Source organism: Oryzias latipes, chromosome 6 (genome assembly GCF_053564925.1).
Source record: "Oryzias latipes strain Hd-rR chromosome 6, Olatipes_Hd-rR_3.1".
NCBI classification, from domain to species: domain Eukaryota; kingdom Metazoa; phylum Chordata; class Actinopteri; order Beloniformes; family Adrianichthyidae; genus Oryzias; species Oryzias latipes.
In genome coordinates, this window is record NC_136242.1 from 9,304,104 (window position 1) to 9,322,918 (window position 18,815).

General features: G+C 43.0%; 1 protein-coding gene across 3 annotated transcripts in view; it reads left to right on the plus strand.

The window, feature by feature from the left end:
• The window catches only part of insc (INSC spindle orientation adaptor protein), a 76,065-nt gene that overhangs the window by 47,697 nt on the left and 9,553 nt on the right, over positions 1–18,815 (plus strand). For all 3 annotated transcript variants that reach the window (XM_004069393.4, XM_078949251.1, XM_020703798.3), the window contains exons 3-7: positions 3,494–3,860; positions 5,315–5,367; positions 5,447–5,570; positions 7,354–7,467; positions 17,884–18,009. In XM_004069393.4, the coding sequence (XP_004069441.1) occupies positions 3,494–3,860; positions 5,315–5,367; positions 5,447–5,570; positions 7,354–7,467; positions 17,884–18,009 (784 nt within the window). The remainder of the gene's footprint in view (positions 1–3,493; positions 3,861–5,314; positions 5,368–5,446; positions 5,571–7,353; positions 7,468–17,883; positions 18,010–18,815) is intronic.

Here is an 18,815-nt window from a genome sequence, read left to right on the forward strand (position 1 = left end):
GCCTCTTGTGTTGGACATATTTTATTTTAACAAGAGGGGTTATTCATCTTCAGACAAACCAAAGGTATGTCTAAATAAACCCCTTTTGTAATTGAGGCCAAACTTTATTAATTTCAATCATGTTTGAAAATCTTTGGTGTTGGACCGGACGGAAAAGGAAAGAGGGGAAGAAGAGAGAGGGACGTTAGAGAGAGGGGGGGGTAGGAGGGTGATAATAGGAGGGGAAGGGGGGTAAGACCATGAAGCAGCATAGAGCAGACAGGTTTACTGGTTGTTTATCGTTACGGTACGGTTCAAATGTAGTACAAAAAGGGCGGGGCCTGTTCACACACACTCAAATATTATCAACACACCTGCTAGCCGCAAAAATGTCCACATGTCAACATGCACACAAGACAGATAGTGTTCACGAACGCATACCTATGCCTTTAAACCAACTAGTGTGAAATCTTTCATTCATTCAATCATGCAAACTATTAGTGCAAAGGTGAGCTAGCACCTGTGCTCAGGTGAGTGTATATGTTCTTCTAAAATGGATGGTGGAATGTGAAAAGAAGGAGGAGGAGCGCCCAGCCACCCCCACACCCATACCCCCGCCGCAGCAGCAGCGGCAGCCGGAATTCCCCCAACGCCACACGGGAACAGGCAGGGAACAACCGCCCCCCGGGCGACCAAGACCGCCACCCAGGCCAGGGCCAGCAGGACCGCCGCGAGGCCCCCAGAGCCAGAGAGCAGGGAGGCGCAGAGGGAAAGAGAGCGCCGCCCCAGCCCAGCCAGGAAAGCAGCCCCCCGCCGCGCCGGAAGAGCCCAACGCAGGGCCCCACCGGAGAGGGACGCCCACAGCCCCAGACGAGCACCCCACCACCACCCAGGAGTTCCGGGCATCCCCCCGCCCCGACCCCAGGTACGAGCCAGGACCCCCCAAGGGAGACCCGCTCCGCACTCCAGGCAGCCACCCACCCGGCCCACGGTTGGTCCAGGTAGGAGCAAGGCAGGGGCCCGCCGCCCCCGCCCAGGAGGGGGGAACCCCGGGGAAAAAAGGGCGGCCCACAAGGGATGTTATAAATATGGCCCGACCAGGCTCGGCCATGTTGGAAGTTTGGCGGGGCCCAGCGCCCAGGGGCAAGGACCAGGACCAACCCCCAGGGACACGAACACCCCCGGTTCAGGTGTAATATGAACCCCCCCACCGTGCGGAGAGAGCAACGCCGGGCCCAGGGAGCCGGCACCCAAGGGACACGGCCGCCATCGCCAAGGGGCCCGCACCCCCCACCAGGGAAGGGGTAGGGGACAGATGGACCCAGGTCCCACCTTCCTTGTAAAATGTGTGTGCGTGTATGGGTGTTTGAGAGGGTGTTTGTGTGCATGTTTATGTTTGAATGTATATATTGAAGGGGGAGGGGTGTGTGTACTAAGGGGGGTGCAGTTAAAATTGGCGAGTAGGGCACTAAGGGGACATCTCCTGATTACTCACAGTGATGTCCCCTCACCCTCCACACCAAGGGGCCCTAAATGTCTAAGGTGCGGTTAAAATTGGCGGGTAGGGTGCCAGGAGGACATCTGCTGCTTGCTTGCAGTGATGTCCAAGCACCCCCCCTACCAAGGACCCTACATGTCTAAGGTGCAAATAAAACCGAAAGAGGGGGGGCCCACTCCATACGGCAACCATAGGAGGGGGGCCACTCCCAAGTAGCCCCCCCCCCAAGGCGCATCGCAGGCTAGACCCCCCACCCCCTCACCCTAATATGAGGTTATATAAGGAAGGGGGTAAGTTGGGGACAGCTGGTAGACTGTCCCCCGGTGGTAAAACAGCCGTCCCCCAGCCCACCCCCAGCAAAGGGGCCAGGGCCACCCAGCCCAGGGGCCCACCCCCGGAGGCGCCGACACCCCAGGCCCGGCACCACCCACCCCACACAGAGAGAGAGGAGCCAGAAAGCGTCGCCCCCCCCGGAGCAAGCCCAGGCCCCCACCCCCAGACGCCGGCCCTAGAAGAGCTCTGGTCAGGCCTCGACGGGACCGAGGAGGCCAACCGGCCGAGGCAACCACTGATTGCCTCAGCGGAGACCCCGACCCGCTAGCCCCCCCGACCCGTACTAATAATGGGCCCCCCCTCCCCCCCAGAACGCCCCCCCACAGGACAGGGCCGACAAGCCCCCCACCCCACCCCACCCCAGACCCCGCAGCCGAAGCGGGTGACACCCAGAGCGACCGGGGGCCCCGAGAGGGTTGTCCCGTCCCGTCCCAGAGCCAGGGAAGGGCCGATCCCAGCCCCAGGTGCAGATGGGCAGCCCATCCGGCGCCGCTGGGCCCCCCCCACCCGAGCAGGGCCCCCCGCCAACCCCCCCCAGCACAGGCAAAGGGACCACCCCCCCAAGCCAAGCCAGACCACCACCCCACCCCCCCACCACGCACCCCCGCACCCAAGCCCAGAGGACCACGCAGCGCCCCAGCCCGCCCCACCCAGGCACCGGACCCGACCCCCCGACCAACGGAGCCCCCCACCGCCCCCGCCAGGCACTGGAAGCCCCGACCCCCACCCCAAACCACGGCAGAAGGGCAAGGAGCAGCGACGACCAAGCCCTCCACCCCCTAAGTCATGGAGTCAACCACAGGAGACCAGAGAGACTGAATTCTTTCAAAGTTACTTGAGCTTTGGGCTGACATTTTTTCCAAGCTGATATGATCAAACAGCAGATTTCTGTGTTGACTTATGTTTATATTTTTCTTGTTTTTCCAATTTATTAAAATAGTTTTTTTGGCAATACAAAGAGTTATGAAAATGATAGATGCTAATCCTTCTTCTATATCGATGGCACTCATGTCACCAAGCACACAAAGTGACGGTGAGGCAGTGATTGAAACCTTAAGCCAGACTGATAAATCGGCACATACCTGCTGCCAGAGAGCCTGGACAGGAGTGCAGAACCACAGTGCGTGCATGTAGCTGTCGGGTAGATTATTATCACAGTGCTCGCAAATGTCTGAGGCTCGCAAATGTCTGAGTGGCTGTTCTTGTCTCCTCCTGTCGCCTGTACAGAACGAGCTCAGTTTGCCAAATTTACATTAATTGTCAGTCTTGATCAGATCTTTGTTTTCCTACTGTAATCATTTTTCTGTGATGGTTTAAATTGTATAAATGTTCAAATGTCTATCTGACAAAAGTGTGCAGTGTATACTTTTACAGCTTTAAAACATCTATAACAACTGTAAAAAAGGAAGTTGATCAATTTACTGATTTCTGCCTTTAAAGCTTATTTTTGTAATGCATCTTCCCCAATAAACGAGTGTCCACAGTACACATTAAACGGTGTGAACAGTTTTTTGTTTCTCAGGGGGGTTATCGTGTCTCTGACCGAGCAAGCAAGCAAGCATATTTTAAGTAGCCATTTCTGCTTTAAAATCCTCACCTTATGGCCTAAAATGATATCCTGGCTCATCTGGCTGTTACTATAATGTTAACTCTGAACACGCTTTCTGTTCTTTTCTTCCGCAGTACCCGCACGCAGTCTCTACAGGTTGATTCGGTCCAACGCTGGATGGATGACCTCCGCCACATGACGGAAGTGGAGTGCATGTGTGTTCTCCAGGCCAAACCCATTGGGGTGGAGGAGGACTCCCAACACGGAGAGCTGGTTTTGACCTCCGGGGTCAGTGCAGGGGACCATGTTGCTAGGAACAACCTGCAGACTCTTCTTCGTCGAGCGCTCGTCGTTAGCACAGAGCTAGGAAAAATGTTCCAGAGGCTGGAGAAAGGCCGCTGGCAGAGGGTCCACAGTACAGCTGTGCGCGCAAACTGCCACGTGCGCTCTCTGGTGCATGAGTATGGTGCTGCTCGGAGCATCCCACCTGAGATGCAAAAGGTAATGGTGGATGAGAAGTTATATTGAGCAAACTTATATCAGAGAACAGACAATTGTTACTTGCCTGGGTGGCCCTAGTGCAGTGGTAGAGCGTTGAACCTCTGATCAGAGGATAGCAGGTTCAGTTCCTGCCTTACCTGCCCATGTGTCGAAGTGTCCTTGGGCAAGAAACTGAACTGCCCTCCATTGAAAGCCTATGCTTCTTTCAACCAATATAACTTCAACATACTTTTACCTAGAGACACCATTAAAACGTTAAAATGCTAAACATGCTTTTGACTACAACATCAGTTTTGAAATCATTATGGGATGGCGACATGACCTACGGTTTGGTGGCCATTTTTTGCCAAAATATGAGGCGATTTTTACATTTAACTTCTTGTTGGGAGTTAAACGTTGGGAAACGTATTCATTGAGATTTCGTCTTGTAACTTCTCGGGTATCAATGAAAAGCTACTGTGGAAAAAATGTTGCAATTAGAAGTTATAGATTTTCCTTGTGGCTAGCTCGCAAAAGTAGCGAACTCTTATAACTCGCATGTTTTTCAATGGAATACTGTGAAAATTGAATCCATGCATCCATGGCTGGAACTGAACACATTGAAACGTACTGAATACGGACATATGAGGAATGTGGGCGTGGTTAGCAAACAACCTCTGTTGCTTAGGATGTCCAAAAATTTTCTTTTTTTCGTTTAAAATGGTTGCTATGAAGATAAAATGAATAGAAACGCCGCCCATTTGAAAGAAAGTGGATTTTCTATCAACTTATCACATGTAGCTCTTTAGCTTAGCTAATTAGCTTAAGCATTGGGTTTTTCTGAGTGAGTTGATGATGCTGATCACAATGCTAGCACTTTTAACCATGTTAGCAACATCTTCAAATTTTCAACCATTCAGCCATTTCTTCAGCAAATTACGTTTTCATTCAGCAATATAGCAATCAACCCTGCATTTTCTTCTGGAAATGCAGTTCCTTCTAGTTTCATTTTTGCTTTTTTTTGCACTTGTTACTGTTTTCTTCTTTTACTATGGTATAACATGTTCTATATTTGACGTTTGTTCAGTTCAGATTGTTGCAATTATAAAATTAACGTTTTTATTTGCCAGAAGTCTCTGTCCCATTTTTTATTATACACTTAATTAACAAAAAGTGTTTAGGGAAATATTCTAAAATACGACATTTCAAGAAAAAGGCATCAATATTGTTATTGATATCGGCAATACTAGCCCCGTAATTATTTGGCATCGGATCAATACCCAAATCCCTAGTATTGCCCAACCTTAGTTGGTTCCAGTGTTTGGCAGTGAATGTGTGTGTTTGCATTAGTGAAAAAGTAAAAGTGCTTTGGGCCTTAAAAGAAGGTAGAAAAGCGCTACAAAAGTGGACGCCATTTATGATGATCAACAATAATTCTTGATTAGTAATGTTTTTGTCCGTCTCCTATGTTGCAGTATGAGAAATCCTTGCTGGAGAAGTGCATGGAGCTTACCAACATTACAGAGAGGTAACCCTGGCGTTTTGTCGTTGTGAAGTTTGTAATGCACGTGTTTATGCTAAACAGTTGAGTGTTTTGTCGCTTGCAGGTGCCTTCACACAGATGATGAATTCTTCCTAAAATCAATGAGAGAGGCCATCCATGAAATCCTCACAGATGTCAGTGATTCGTTCAGCAACATGATTGACATGGCTTTAGCCAATGAAATCCAGGTATGCAACTTTGTCCACAGTCCATATCAACAACACTTTGTAATGTATCCCTGCTTAACAAGTCTTCCCCTTACACACATCGTCAGTCTTCCAATACAGAGCTGTGATGTATCAGGGCCATAAATATGTCTACTACCCATTTCACTATAAATGCTATTGATTACCTGATTTGTGTGAATTCAGTGAAATATAACCTGTAATCTACTTGTTACCCGCTCAAACTTTTAACAATGGAGCTTTAGCTCCAGTGTTGACATGCTTTCGACTACTGTCACTCTTCAACTGTTTACTCAATTAACATAAATCAGCGAATTCTGTGGTAGAGAAAAGCGGCTTTGTGCCATTGAGCAACACTTAACATTAGTGTGTTGTATTCAGTGGGGCAAAATAGTAGTTATTCAGCCACCAATTGTGTTTTCCCACTTAAAAAGATGAGAAAGGCCTATCATTTTTGACAAAGGTATATCTCAACTATGAGAGACAAAATGAGAAAACAAAAAATACAGAAAATCACATTGTCTGATTTTAGAGAATTTATTTGTATGTTTTTATGGTGGAAAATAAGTATTTTGTCAATAACCAAAGTTCAACGCAACACTTTGTTACAAACACTTTGTTAGCAATGACAGCAGTCAAACATTTTCTTTACGTCTTCACAAGGTTTTCAAAAACTGTTGCTGGTATTTTGGCCGATTCCTCCATGCAGATCTCCTCTAAAGCAGTAATGTTTTGGTGCCATCGCTGGGCAACACAGACTTTCAACTCCCTCCAAAGATTTTCTATAGGGTTGAGATCTGGAGACTGGCTAGGACACTCCAGGACCCTGAAATGCTTCTTAGGAAGCCACTCCTTCGTTACCCGGGCGTTTGTGTTTGGGACTGTTGTCATGCTGATAGACTCAGCTACATTTTCTTCAATGCCTTTGCTGATGGATGGAGGTTTTCACTCAAAATCTGAGGATACATGGCCCATTCATTCTTTCCTTTACATGGATCAGTCGTCCTGGTGCCTTTGCTGAAAAACAGCCACAATGCATGATGTTTTCACCCCCATGCTTTACAGTAGGAATGGTGTTCTTTGGATTCAACTCAGCATATTTTCTCCTCCAAACACGACGAGTAGAGTTCTTACTGATGGTAGTCTTTGTCACTTTGGTCCCAGCTCTCTGCAGGTCATTCACTAGGTCCCCCATGTGGTTCTGGGATTTTTGCTCACTGTTCTTGTGATCATTTTGACCCTAAAGGGTGAGATCTTACTGGGAGCCCCAGATGGAGGGAGATTATCAGTGGTCTTGTATGTCTTCCATTTCCTAATCATTGCTCCTTCAATATAGATAAAGAGTTCAAACAGGAGGCATTAATACAGGTAACGAGTGGAGGACAGGGGATCCTCTTACGGAAGAAGTTACAGGTCTGTCAGAGCCAGAAATCTTGCTTGTTTGTAGGTGACCAAATACTTATTTTTCACCATTATTTACAAATAAATTCTTTAAAAATTAGACAATGTGATTTTCTGGACAGACTTTTCTTATCTTTTTAAGTGGGAGAACTTGAACAATTGGTGGATGACTAAATACTTTTTTGCCCCACTGTAGCCGATACGAAAAGCCGCTTTTCTTCACATCAGAATCAGTGAATTGATATTCTTCACGTCAACTCTCAAAGATTTACGGTATGTCAAAAGCGTGTATTATTAAAGTGTCCTCGGCAATATCTCTGCTGATAAGGGTTAAAATGATTTAGATCGGTTTATGTCTTTAACCAGAATGCTCAACCTTTCTCAGGTCCTGATCAAACAGATTGAGTCTTCAGATAGCACTTCTACCATTGGTACTTCCATAAACAACCTCTTGTCTCTAACCCAGGATGGACCTCAGCTCTGCAGCATCATTGCAAAGGTACTGTGGAAATGTCTGTTTGTCCAATCTTGTGTTGACTGGGGATATAATGTACAATTGAATTGGTTAGTTCAAAAGGGGCCCAAGTCAAAGAGGTTTGTTTTTCCAGGAAATGATTTCAATTGCATAGCTTAAAGGGAGGCTACACCAAATTATTAACGCTTTACCCAGATTTAGCACCAGTTCATAGCTTACAAATGCTATAATATGAAGCACCTCACTTTTATAATTTCAGAGGACTAGCAAACTAAAGTCTCTGGACTTGGGCCCTTCTTGAATTAAACGGGATGCTGCCGTATTGGATAACTAGTGCTGCCATCTATGGAATAAAGCAAAACCCTTGCAAGAGAGGCCCAAGTCCAGGAATTTTGCACTTAATGCATTGTAACCCTTGTGCTATCCTGGGAGTTGGGTCATCTTGACCCACTAGACAGTGCTCTGAACCTTTTTTCTTCAATGATTTGTGATCTTCACTGGTGTCCATGGATGACATGGAATCTTTCCGCCTTTATCCACCTTTGTCATGGTAGGAGTAACACGTCAAAATAAGGGTGGGGTCACCTAAGATAGCACAAGGGTTAAATGTCAAGCAAAGTCAATCCATTACAACTGACTTGGGACTTGGGACTTTTTTGCACATAATCGGATAGCTTTTCCCTTGAAGATCATAGAACATTTAATCTCTATTTTTAAAAATTGTGGACTTGGGCCCCTTTTGAACTAACTGATTCAATTGTTTGGACTTCTTTTTGTTTTAATGGAGGCCTGTTTTGGAATACAGAGCCTGATTCTATGTAAGAACACATACATTCCATCCTGTTAGGACTACATCAGGTAAGACTTCATTGTCAGAACCAGCTAGAAGGCAGTTTCATTTACAGATAAGAATAGATCAGACAACATGTCTAAATCAGCCATTAGTTGTCTGATCACTGCTGGAATTGTTTCGATAAGACTTCTCCTGATGGTTAACACACACAAACATCCACACACACACCTACACACAGACACAACACATTTGTTGTCAGATCAATACTATCCTCTTCCATTGGGAGTGCAGAATAATAAAAAATGCAAGAGGCTCAGATCCTTTTGCTTTTCTGTCTATTTTAGTTAAAAGAAACATCAGGGGCCTATGTGACGAAAAACGTTGAAGTCCCAGCATAGATACAACCCCATCACCAAGTTTAAGGTTTAAAATTAGTGAGATTTTTAAATGTGCTCGCCACTGTTTCCTCCCAACGTCATGTCTATGCCAAGTGACTGTAAAACGGACTCAACAAAGCCGTAGACCAGGGATGTTTGACTCCTGGGTTTGAGGGTTGGCATCCTGCTGGTTTTTCAGAAGCCCATCCCTACCTGCTGCTGATTACCTGGATCAGGTGTTTCGCCCAATAAAAAGCTTCAAGGCTAGGTTAATTGGAAAATATAGAGGACACTGGCCCTTGAGGCCTGGAGTTTGACACTTGTGCTGTAGAGCCTATGACCGATTTGGGCAGTATCATCAATCTTAAGCCTTCGTCACATGCACCCACCCATATGGGGGTTTGACCCGTACGGGTACTGCAGGTTTCTTGGTTGTCTTGGCCTATGGAGGATTGTTGAAAGGAGCGCCTTCATCTTAAGGGAAGTGCAAGTGGGTCTTACAGTTTTCTTGAGGCTCATATAGTCACCTCCTCCATGTCATAAAAGTGGAACGGATGATTAGTGAATCATGAAATATGCTTAATGCTACTGAAAATTTAAACACTCATGACATACAGAGACAAGACAAACTTTAGTCATTAGTAAGGTTTGAGTATTAACACCTTACTGTGAATGTGAAGCCTGCCCGCACGGGGTGTGTATGAGATGTGCAAGTGTCTGTGGAACGCCCATGAGATATCCACACAAACGTCACACTGATTGTCTAATTTCCTAATTTCCAACAATCAGGCTACATGCAAGGAGCGCATGAGGAGCATGCACTTATTTGAACAGCACTTACCGGCTCCTTGCGCAATTTTTGGAGGAGTTGAAAAGTGAAAAATCTGTCCGACACTCCTTCATCTCCCCTACCTCATCCTAACTTGTCCTTGCGTGTTGCATGGATTTGGTACGAGCAGTCACTTGCGAATGGCATGTGATCTGAACGCAGGTTCTTGAACGCTGTTTTAGCATATGGTGTTCAGAAGAGGCTTGGTGTGAAACAACTCTAACCCTGTCCACCGGGTCCACTGAGTGCCCACTTAAGCCAATGTAGGCAAATACAGGTAGGGCCACTAGGGAAACTGTGGACAAACCCATTCGGGGACACATTTTCTGTCCACTTTTAAGACATATGGGGCCCACTAGGCCTTGCTGTCTGGGAATTGGTATTTTTGTTTTAAAAAGGACGCTACCCATAAATCACTACCAAATCGAAGTCTTTACATTGGTCAAAGTTCAACTGGTTAAACTGTTCAATGACTGTGTGTTATGTAGGTATAGCGTGGAAAACATGTGCAGCGATGCATGCATTTAAAAGTTCTGAACAACACTGAAGCCTGAAACTCGCATATACATGCATATATCTAGACTTTTCATTGGAAGTTGTTGCTTGAATGTGTCTTGTTGAGGCCAGTGTGAATGTAGGATAAGACCCTTAACACTATAGATCACATGTGTCAAACTCAAGCCCTGTGGGCCAAATGTGTCCCTCCATGTCATTTTATGTGGCTGGCGAGAGCATTAAAATTTTTAATTTCTTAAAATAAAAATTGGTGTGTATTTATTCATATCTAGGGGGAATCTGACTTGAAATATGGGATTGGGCAACTATACATTAGGACTTAAACACTGTCCATATAACCTAACCTGACGGAATCAAATTTAAAAGGATTTATGCTAGAGCAACAAGAAAATATAAGTTTTTATGCAAATGTAATTGTCACTTTAAAAAGTTATAATAAACAAATAATGAGTTAACATTAAGGAGTAGTTACATTTATTTTTCATTACTTTTAGTTACATGTATAAGTTATATCTGGCCCTTTGACGACAGCCACTATGCTGATGTGGCCCTCAGTGAAAATGAGTTTGACAGGCCTGCTATAAATTATAAACATGAATGCAGTTTCTTCTGTAAAAGGCCTCTGTACATTAATCTGCGTGTTGTTCAGGTAGTTCATGTTGTCTCTTTTCTTTGTTCTAAGCAGGATGAGCTGGTTAGGAGTTCCTGAGATTTCTGTTTGTCTGGTCCCAAAGCCACATTCAATGAGTGTGTGAATTGGTGGACTGTGATCCGACCACTTGCAGCTAAAGAGCACAGAAAGCAAAATGTGCACCCTTCAATTGAGCAATATCCCTCTGCCATGCACACTGTAGTGACTTCACTCATCCACTTTATTTAAATAAAAGAAATTAGCTGTTTAAATGCTTGGGTGGGGACCTCATCCGCCTTCTGCATGTGAGTGATGTGCTAATGGAAAGGCTCAAGCACAACATGGGTGGAGTTTAATTATGTTGCTCTTGTCAGGGATGCATAAAACGGCGATGCTTTCTTTGATAGTTCTCTGGAGATGATTGAAAACTCGTGCAAACAGGTTTGGTGTTCATATTTGACTAAATTATTTGCTGGGAAACTGCAGAAACAAGCTGCAGAGGATTTAATTACAAGTCCAGCAGCCGTTATTGCATCCACAAATGGAATGGATAAATGGTCAAATCCAGTGCAGTCTGGAAAAAAATGGATCTCTGTCAGGGTGGAGCACTCGTTTGAGTCACACATCTCCTTATTGGGGTTCAAATAAATTGTGCTTGTTTGTAGCTGTTCTATAAAACACACTCCTGAGAAATTCATACATATACTACAGCCGGTGTGTTGAATGTTTGCAGTCGCAGGGTGAGTGTCAGCGCAGCCGAGCAGAAAACCATTTGATGGAAGGAAATTACACACTGTATGAGCCTGCGGCTGCACACTAACACGAGGTTAGAGAAGCATAAATGTGCAAGTTAATGTGCTCCACAAGCTCAATTTAAGGGATGGCGGTGAAATCAATGGAAGCAATTGTTTACCAAGAGGCAGTACATTGAAAAAAACCTACGGTAATTATCTTTAAAAAGTAGTGGAAATGCCTTCAGGATCAAACAAAGACAAGCATGCTCCCACAAAAGAAATAGTCAAAGACTTTAGAAGCGTTTTGGGAGGTGCAGGCCATTATTTGTCCCATCATTGCACTCTGGGATACACCGCTCGTCATTTATCTCATCGTTTAATGGTTGAATTTAGCAAACAGAAACAGGTTTAGTCTCTCATGAGGAATTCCAATATAGGAATATTATCTAGCCAATGCCATCATCTAAGCTAAAAGAGTAACCTTAATCACTATTGATGACTTTATGTTACAGTGATGATTATTTAGCATTTGAGCCATAAGACTGACAGCAGAGCCGCAGTGTTTCCTGTAGGAAAATAGTTTAAATCAAAATCCTAAAGCTAATGCTAAAAAACTGAAAGCTTAGTGAAAAATCTGTAAACACGTATATTTATTTTCAAGCTCTGTAAGTCTTAACTACGGGGTTTTAGCCAATGTTTGGCACTTATGTAAACCAAAAAAAGAGGTAGCCTAAAAATAGGAAAAGTACGACGGCGTATTAGAGCAATCTTACAAACAATTTTTGTTTTTAATTATGACTTTAAAGTCGTACATTTATGGGAAAAAAGTCGTAACTGTTAAATTATGAGAATAAAGTCCTATATTTACGACTTTAAAAGTCATAGGCTAAATGTATGCCTTTTTTCTTGTAAATTTATGTTTTAAAGTTTAATTTTATGACTTTAAATGTAAATTTACGAGAAGAAAATACATACATTTATGAAAGAGAAAAAAACAAGTCAACAAAGTTGTCTGTTTATCTGAGCCGTGCTCGGAGATGAAAGCGACATATGTCGCGTGGAGCCTTTTGTACAGCTTTATTTCCGGATAGGTTTCAAAAGCAGAAATTCTTACCTAAATTTGTGCGTAAATCAAATTTTACTAGGGCAAAAACATTGAAAAGAATCTGCTGAAAACCAGGCTTCTTCAGACGAACACGTCACACAGGAGATCTGGAGGAAATCTTGTTTTTTGTGGAGGAAGAAAGGGGACAGCTGCAGGAAATCCATGACATCATCAACAGGCTACAGAGATCCTGCAGGCCGCCCATCAATGCATAAAACATTATTCCTAAACTGTAAATCATACAATGAAGCTTCCAAACATTTGTAATCTAATTAATAAACAGTTGACTTCTTCGAATCAAAGACAGTTTGATCAAATTAAGATCGGTCTGTTGCCACACATGGCCTGCACATCCTGGAGTTTAGGTCCACCTCAACTTTAATGTCAACTTCTTTTTTGCTTTGGACCTAATCTTCTAGATTTACAAGAGTAAAAAGTTTTAAATTTACGAGATTTAAAGTTGTTGATGTACACGTTTCTTTTTCTCGTAAATGTACAAGTTTTAATCTTGTAATAATACTTTTTCAAATTTTTTTTTTTTTTGTGGTCTTAATACTCCGTCATAGAGAAGAACACTAATCATTAGAAGAAAATCACTAGAAAGTAGTAACATTTTCTGTTGATCCAGCAAAGGCTTTTTTACTTAACAAGAAATCTTGTAATACATATCAAAATCTAGAAGCGCGGAGGTCCACACAAGCATTTAAAAATAAAAAAACTAAGCTAAAAAAGCTAATTATTAGATAGAATAATAATAGCTTCAATTTAATACAGCCCAATCAATAATAAGTATCTTTAATAGTATTTATAAACAAGTGGTTTGTTTTTTTGACTTTTTATGGACATGATTATAGTTCATTTTGATTAAAGATTAAAATGACCAAAAAAAATTGGTGTAAAGGCGTGAAAATGACTCAATTTAGGACAGACTATGAACAATAAGAGAATAATATTCTTAGCACAAGTTGGCCCATCCTAATAAATCCAAAATTCATTTTTGTCCCCAAAATAATGACAATTAATGCCAGGCTAACTTCAACATTTAGCAAACTTGAAAATAAGATTCCTGATTCTTGAAATAGTACAAAAATTACTGTGAAAAAGGGGGGGGGGGGGGTATTTGCACGGATGTACATGTGATCAAGCAGAAAAACTGATATGTTGACCACAACTAATCTGAGCAGCCAAAATTCACGTTGCTGCATTCTCCAAATGCAAAAAAAAAAAAAAAATTCTATTATTTTTATTATTTAGTTATTAGAATATTTGCTACTACCATCAAGATCTGCACCTGCGGCATATCCTATTATTTAACATTTATTTCCTTATTTCTACCTCCTAGCTTTAAATGAAACAAAAAAATCTCGACTGCTGATTTTGAGAATGGCTTTAAAATAGCAAAGAGGAGTTAAAACAGCTTAAAACCTGCAAACACATCCTGGATGTCAAAAAAACAATGTTATGAATCTGCTGGTCCTCCCTCCAGGAGGAATGGTCCTAAGGGAGGACTCTCTGCAGGATAAATGATAAAGCAACATTAGAAAAACAAAAGTAAAATTCCAGAAATCCAAATGAGAAACCAGAAGAGGTTGGGGATAACACTGATTGGTTAATGAAGTTTGAGTTTTGAAGAAGAGAGAAAGCAGAAGGATGTTTTTCCTGAACTGTGGTGAAGAACTGGTTGATCATTCAGTGAAATTTCACAGTGTGTGGCCAGAAGCGGGGAAAAAAAAACATTTCCTTTTTTATTTTGTTAAAATTTTGTGGATTTACATTTGGTTTTCTGGAGTTTTGAATTCATTGTTTTGCTTTTTTTGATTGCATTGAGTGATTTGCCCTTCAGGGCCACCATACCTTGGTGCTTCTCCTGATTAAAATGAAGTGTGAAACAGAATAAAGGCAAATGAAAAAAGAGCAACAGCATGACTTTGTTTTCAAGTTGTATCTGTTACATGCAGGGATAGAAATTCCAGGTCAAATATGTCCTAATACCTAACATGACATAAACAGATTTCAAACTGGATAATTAAATCACTGAATGTTTATCTAAAAAAAACTCCCATTTCTTTGTAAAGTGAGGGTCAGACGTTCAGAGGGTTGACTCAATCTGGTCTGACAGTGTTGGCAGTTCCTACAGGCACGCTGGACCAATACTGCGTAGGCAGTGAACAGGAAGAGCAGTCAGGCTGGAGGGCAGAATGATTAACCACTTCAGGCCTTAGCAGAATATGATCCATGCCTGCCCGGTATAATGGCCTTATTAGGATAATGGCTGCAGTTACAGGCTCCGTCTTCCTCCAAGTAATTCCGCATATCTATCTGCACACCGAACACAATTCAGTCGGTCCAAGTGGTTTTGGTTTGTGTTTGCCTGGCCTCAGTGTGGGCACAGACCCAATGCAGGAGCTATTTTGGTTTGTTTACTCTGAGCATTATCCAACACAAAATGTCCAGCTATTATGACTCGCTCTTAGATTTTCCTGCACACTGTTTTCATTCAGGAAATATGTGCATTTCGGCAGGTCTGACCCCACATTGTGAACTGTGGGGGTAATATGATAGCGTCTATGTTGTCAGGCTCGCTGGGCAAAGTTGGCCAAATCTGTAGGCCGTTGGGGGGTCTTCTGGACAGATTAAAGGCGGATCCTGGTCCAGATGTGTGGGGTCTTTGGCTCTCACAGCACCGTCCACAGAAAGAAACAATGACATTCCTCAATTTGGGTTAAAAATATGACAGCAGCACATCTTATATGAGGAGAGTTCATGGAATAGTGTGAAGCTTTTATTGATTGTTTTTTAATCTTTGTCAATAATGATACTAATTTTGACACAGAAATTGGGGGCAAGCAAGGCTTTTTGCTCAGAGGGCATCTGCCCCCCATTGTCCCTTTGTAGCTCCGCCCCTGTGTTCCATCTAGTCATCCTGAACCATTTTTTTCAAACAAAAAGGCTTTTTTTTACTCAGCAATCTGTCTTTTCTGGGAAAAGAAACATGGGAATGTTTTGGTAGCAAATTTAAAGAAAGCTAAAAATTAAAAATATGTTAATGAGACATCAACTTAAGAGGGCTTCAAGGTTTAGGGAAGTTCTTTGTGGCTTGGGAATCTTATTTTTAAACTGCATAGAGACCGTTAGTCTGGGTTTGCTTTTGGGAGAATTAAGAACTTTTTCACTTTTTTTTCACAGCAAACCATCAAACTACTAGATAAAAAGATGAAAAGAAGCAGCTAAAAACTGTGCAGCAAACGACCTCAGTGTGAGTTTTTAATGGTCAGGGTGTAACTGTTAAACAGCTGGAAAAGATTAGCACTCTCTCACATGGCAGCCTCTTAAAATACAGGTGGATTTTCTGGGAGCTTTGCACATTCCCACTGCAGACCTGAGCCTGAAGAACGTGGATGGAGCGATTTAAGCTGCTTGAGCCCGTGCATGAAAATACAGGAAGGTTACTGGAAACATACATATAGCTGTCTTTCCGTTGACTATGAAATTGCGCGAATTGGATTTGCGATAACAATTTTGCTTAATGGAAACATGGCAATTTGGAAAAATGTCGCATTTATTGAAAAAAGGTTTTTGCGCTTGGAGGAGGTGTTTTTTTTTTTAAATTGACACATTTTGCAGAACTGCAATGGAAGCAATTTTTTCAAATGAAAAACAACCAGATAGTAGTGCGCTTCTTGGATGGAACTGGTGGCCTTGGGCGCTGCACGGTGGGAGGTCCCACAGCATCACACAGCTCATCAAAAGTTGAGCATGTCCTGTGGAATTGTTGGATCCACAGCTCCTCTGTAAAAAAAAACAAAATGGCTTCATCCTTAGCCACTCCCACATGTCAGGAGCTCGCCGCTCCATGGCCTGAGTAAGATAAGATAAGATATTCCTTTATTAGTCCCACGATGGGGAAATTTCCTTATTGCGGCAGCAGTACAGGAACAGAGAGCAGTATATAAAAGAAAAAGACTATGGAGTAAGTATAAACACCTATATACACAATATACACACATACATTCCAAAATATTGCACAGGATGATCATATGATCGGTTATTGCACAGGGTAAGATAGGACAGAGTCGACGATGTTGAATAACGTGGTTCACTGGGAGCAGCTAAGGTTGTAAAGTCTGATGGCAGAAGGTAGAAACGACCTGCGGTGTCGCTCCTTCAGACACTTAGGATGTCTCAGTCTGACGCTGAAGGAGCTACACAGTGAGGACACAGACTCATACATGGGGTGGGCGTCGTTCTCCATCAAGGATGATAGCTTAGCTACCATCCTCCTCTCTCCCACCTCCTCTATTGAGTCCAAAGGCAGCCCCAGAACGGAGCTGGCCTTCTTCACCAGCTTCTCCAGTCGCTTCCTGTCCGCTGCTGAGATGCCGCTGCACCAGCAGACCGCTCCATAAAAGATGGCTGATGCCACCACAGAGTCATAAAAAGTCTTTAGGAGTGGTCCCTGCACTCCAAAAGACCTCAGTCTCCTCAGCAGCTAAAGCCTGCTCTTTTTGTACAGTGTGTTTTTTGTACAGTGCTTTTGTATTGTGTGACCAATCCAGTTTATTGTTGAGGTGAACACCCAAGTACTTGTATAAATCCACTCTCTCAATGTCCCTTCCTTGGATGTTCACCGGTGCTAATGTAGACGCAGACGTCTACATTAGATGCAGACGTCTCCTTTGATAGATGATGATGAGCGCTAGAAATTTGAATGTATCTGCTGGAAATGAATGTATTGATCACGTCCATCGCCATGTTTTTCAATGACTTGTCCCGTAAGTTGGTTTGTGTTCATTCACATGATGAGGATTTAGTGGAAACTGTGTAATTGTGTTGTTGTTGTTAGTTTTTTAGTTTTAGGCAAAACATAACACAAGTATACGGCCTTGTGTGGCTCTTCAAACAACAATATAGATATGGAAACAGCTAAATCTGTCACTGTTAAACAAATTCAAATAATTTTAAAAACTGGGGGATTTCAAAATAATTCAAATAGTGTTGGGAAAAAAAGAAACAATTATCAAAGAGCATCCAAAGATTCTTCCAGTCTGAGAGAGTCTGAGAGGATCAAATACGTTGTGAGAACAGAAACTAAACTTCACTGAGCTGCATGTAAGACATTAAAAAGAAATTTAAAGCAACTCTAAAGTGTGATTTAAGAAATAAATATAAGAGAGTCAAGAACAATTGATGCATATTTCCTGTAATTCTGTAAACTTGAGTTTGTACTGAATTAGAAAAAAAAGAGCCTTCCATTCAATAAGTTGTTCATCTTTATCTAAAGCCTATTTTGGACTTTGCATATGTAGTGTGTTTGTTTATAATGCTTATTTTTTATTTCATTAGTTTGAAATAAATAAAATAGAAATCACCAAATGGAATAGCTGAGCTGAAAGGTTTCGGTTTGTGTGTCTTCGTAGCTCTGACGTCTGCTTGAATCTGAATTCCTCCTTCTCAGGAAGGAGCTGTGGTGGCTCTGTTCAAGATCTGCAGACAGGACCGCTTCAGGGAGCTGTACGCTCACGCCCTGAGGACGGTGGCCTCCATCTGCTCCGTGGAGGAAGGCATCAACCAGCTGGACAAGGTAAACCCGTCTCTGGTGCCTCCCTCTCTGCAAAGTTAGAGCCTTCCCTCCTCCAATTAAGACAAGAAAAAAGAAAAAAAGAAAACACTTTAATGAGAGTTATTCAGTTGGAGTAAGTTTGCACAAATCACATGACATTTTTTCATCTCGTCATGTTATTATTGGCAGGGTGAACATGGAACGTGCAGCGTCTTTCCATCTAATATTATAATCTTGGTTCACTGCTGCCAATACTTTTAATTTGGAAATCGAGGTGTGAACAGGTCGACCGTTAGGGAGCTGGAAGATGTTATGGTGTGTGTGTTTGTGTGTGTGTGTGTGTGTGTGTGTGAGAAAGAGAGAAGGAGACACTCATTATTGTTGCTCCTGCTTCTCTACGGAGAGTACAGCCAGCATAAACAAGCGTCGCACCTGCGTGGACAGGCAGAAAGGCAAATAGAAGTGGATTCCAGCCGTGTCTGTTCACATGACGAGCAGCTGGAATCACCCAAGTGTGAAGGCGCTTCAAAGGGGACCAGTGTCCGCCTCCGATTGGCGGTCCGGTCCTGGAGGAGAGGCAGCCAGGCTCAGCGGCGACCGCTCAGGCTTAAGAAACCCAACTGTCTCTGTTAAAAGAATGATCCAGAAAAAGAGGCCCAAAAGCACCTGTGATGTTCAGCGCCGCATGAAAAACAATCCCCAGCTGAAATATTACACAATAACACAAGTGAATCATCACTCTTGTTAAAGATGATGAACTCGGAAAGACAATAGTTTCTTTTAAAGACGTATGTCAGTGAAAATGGTGTTTTTATTCTTTAATTTTC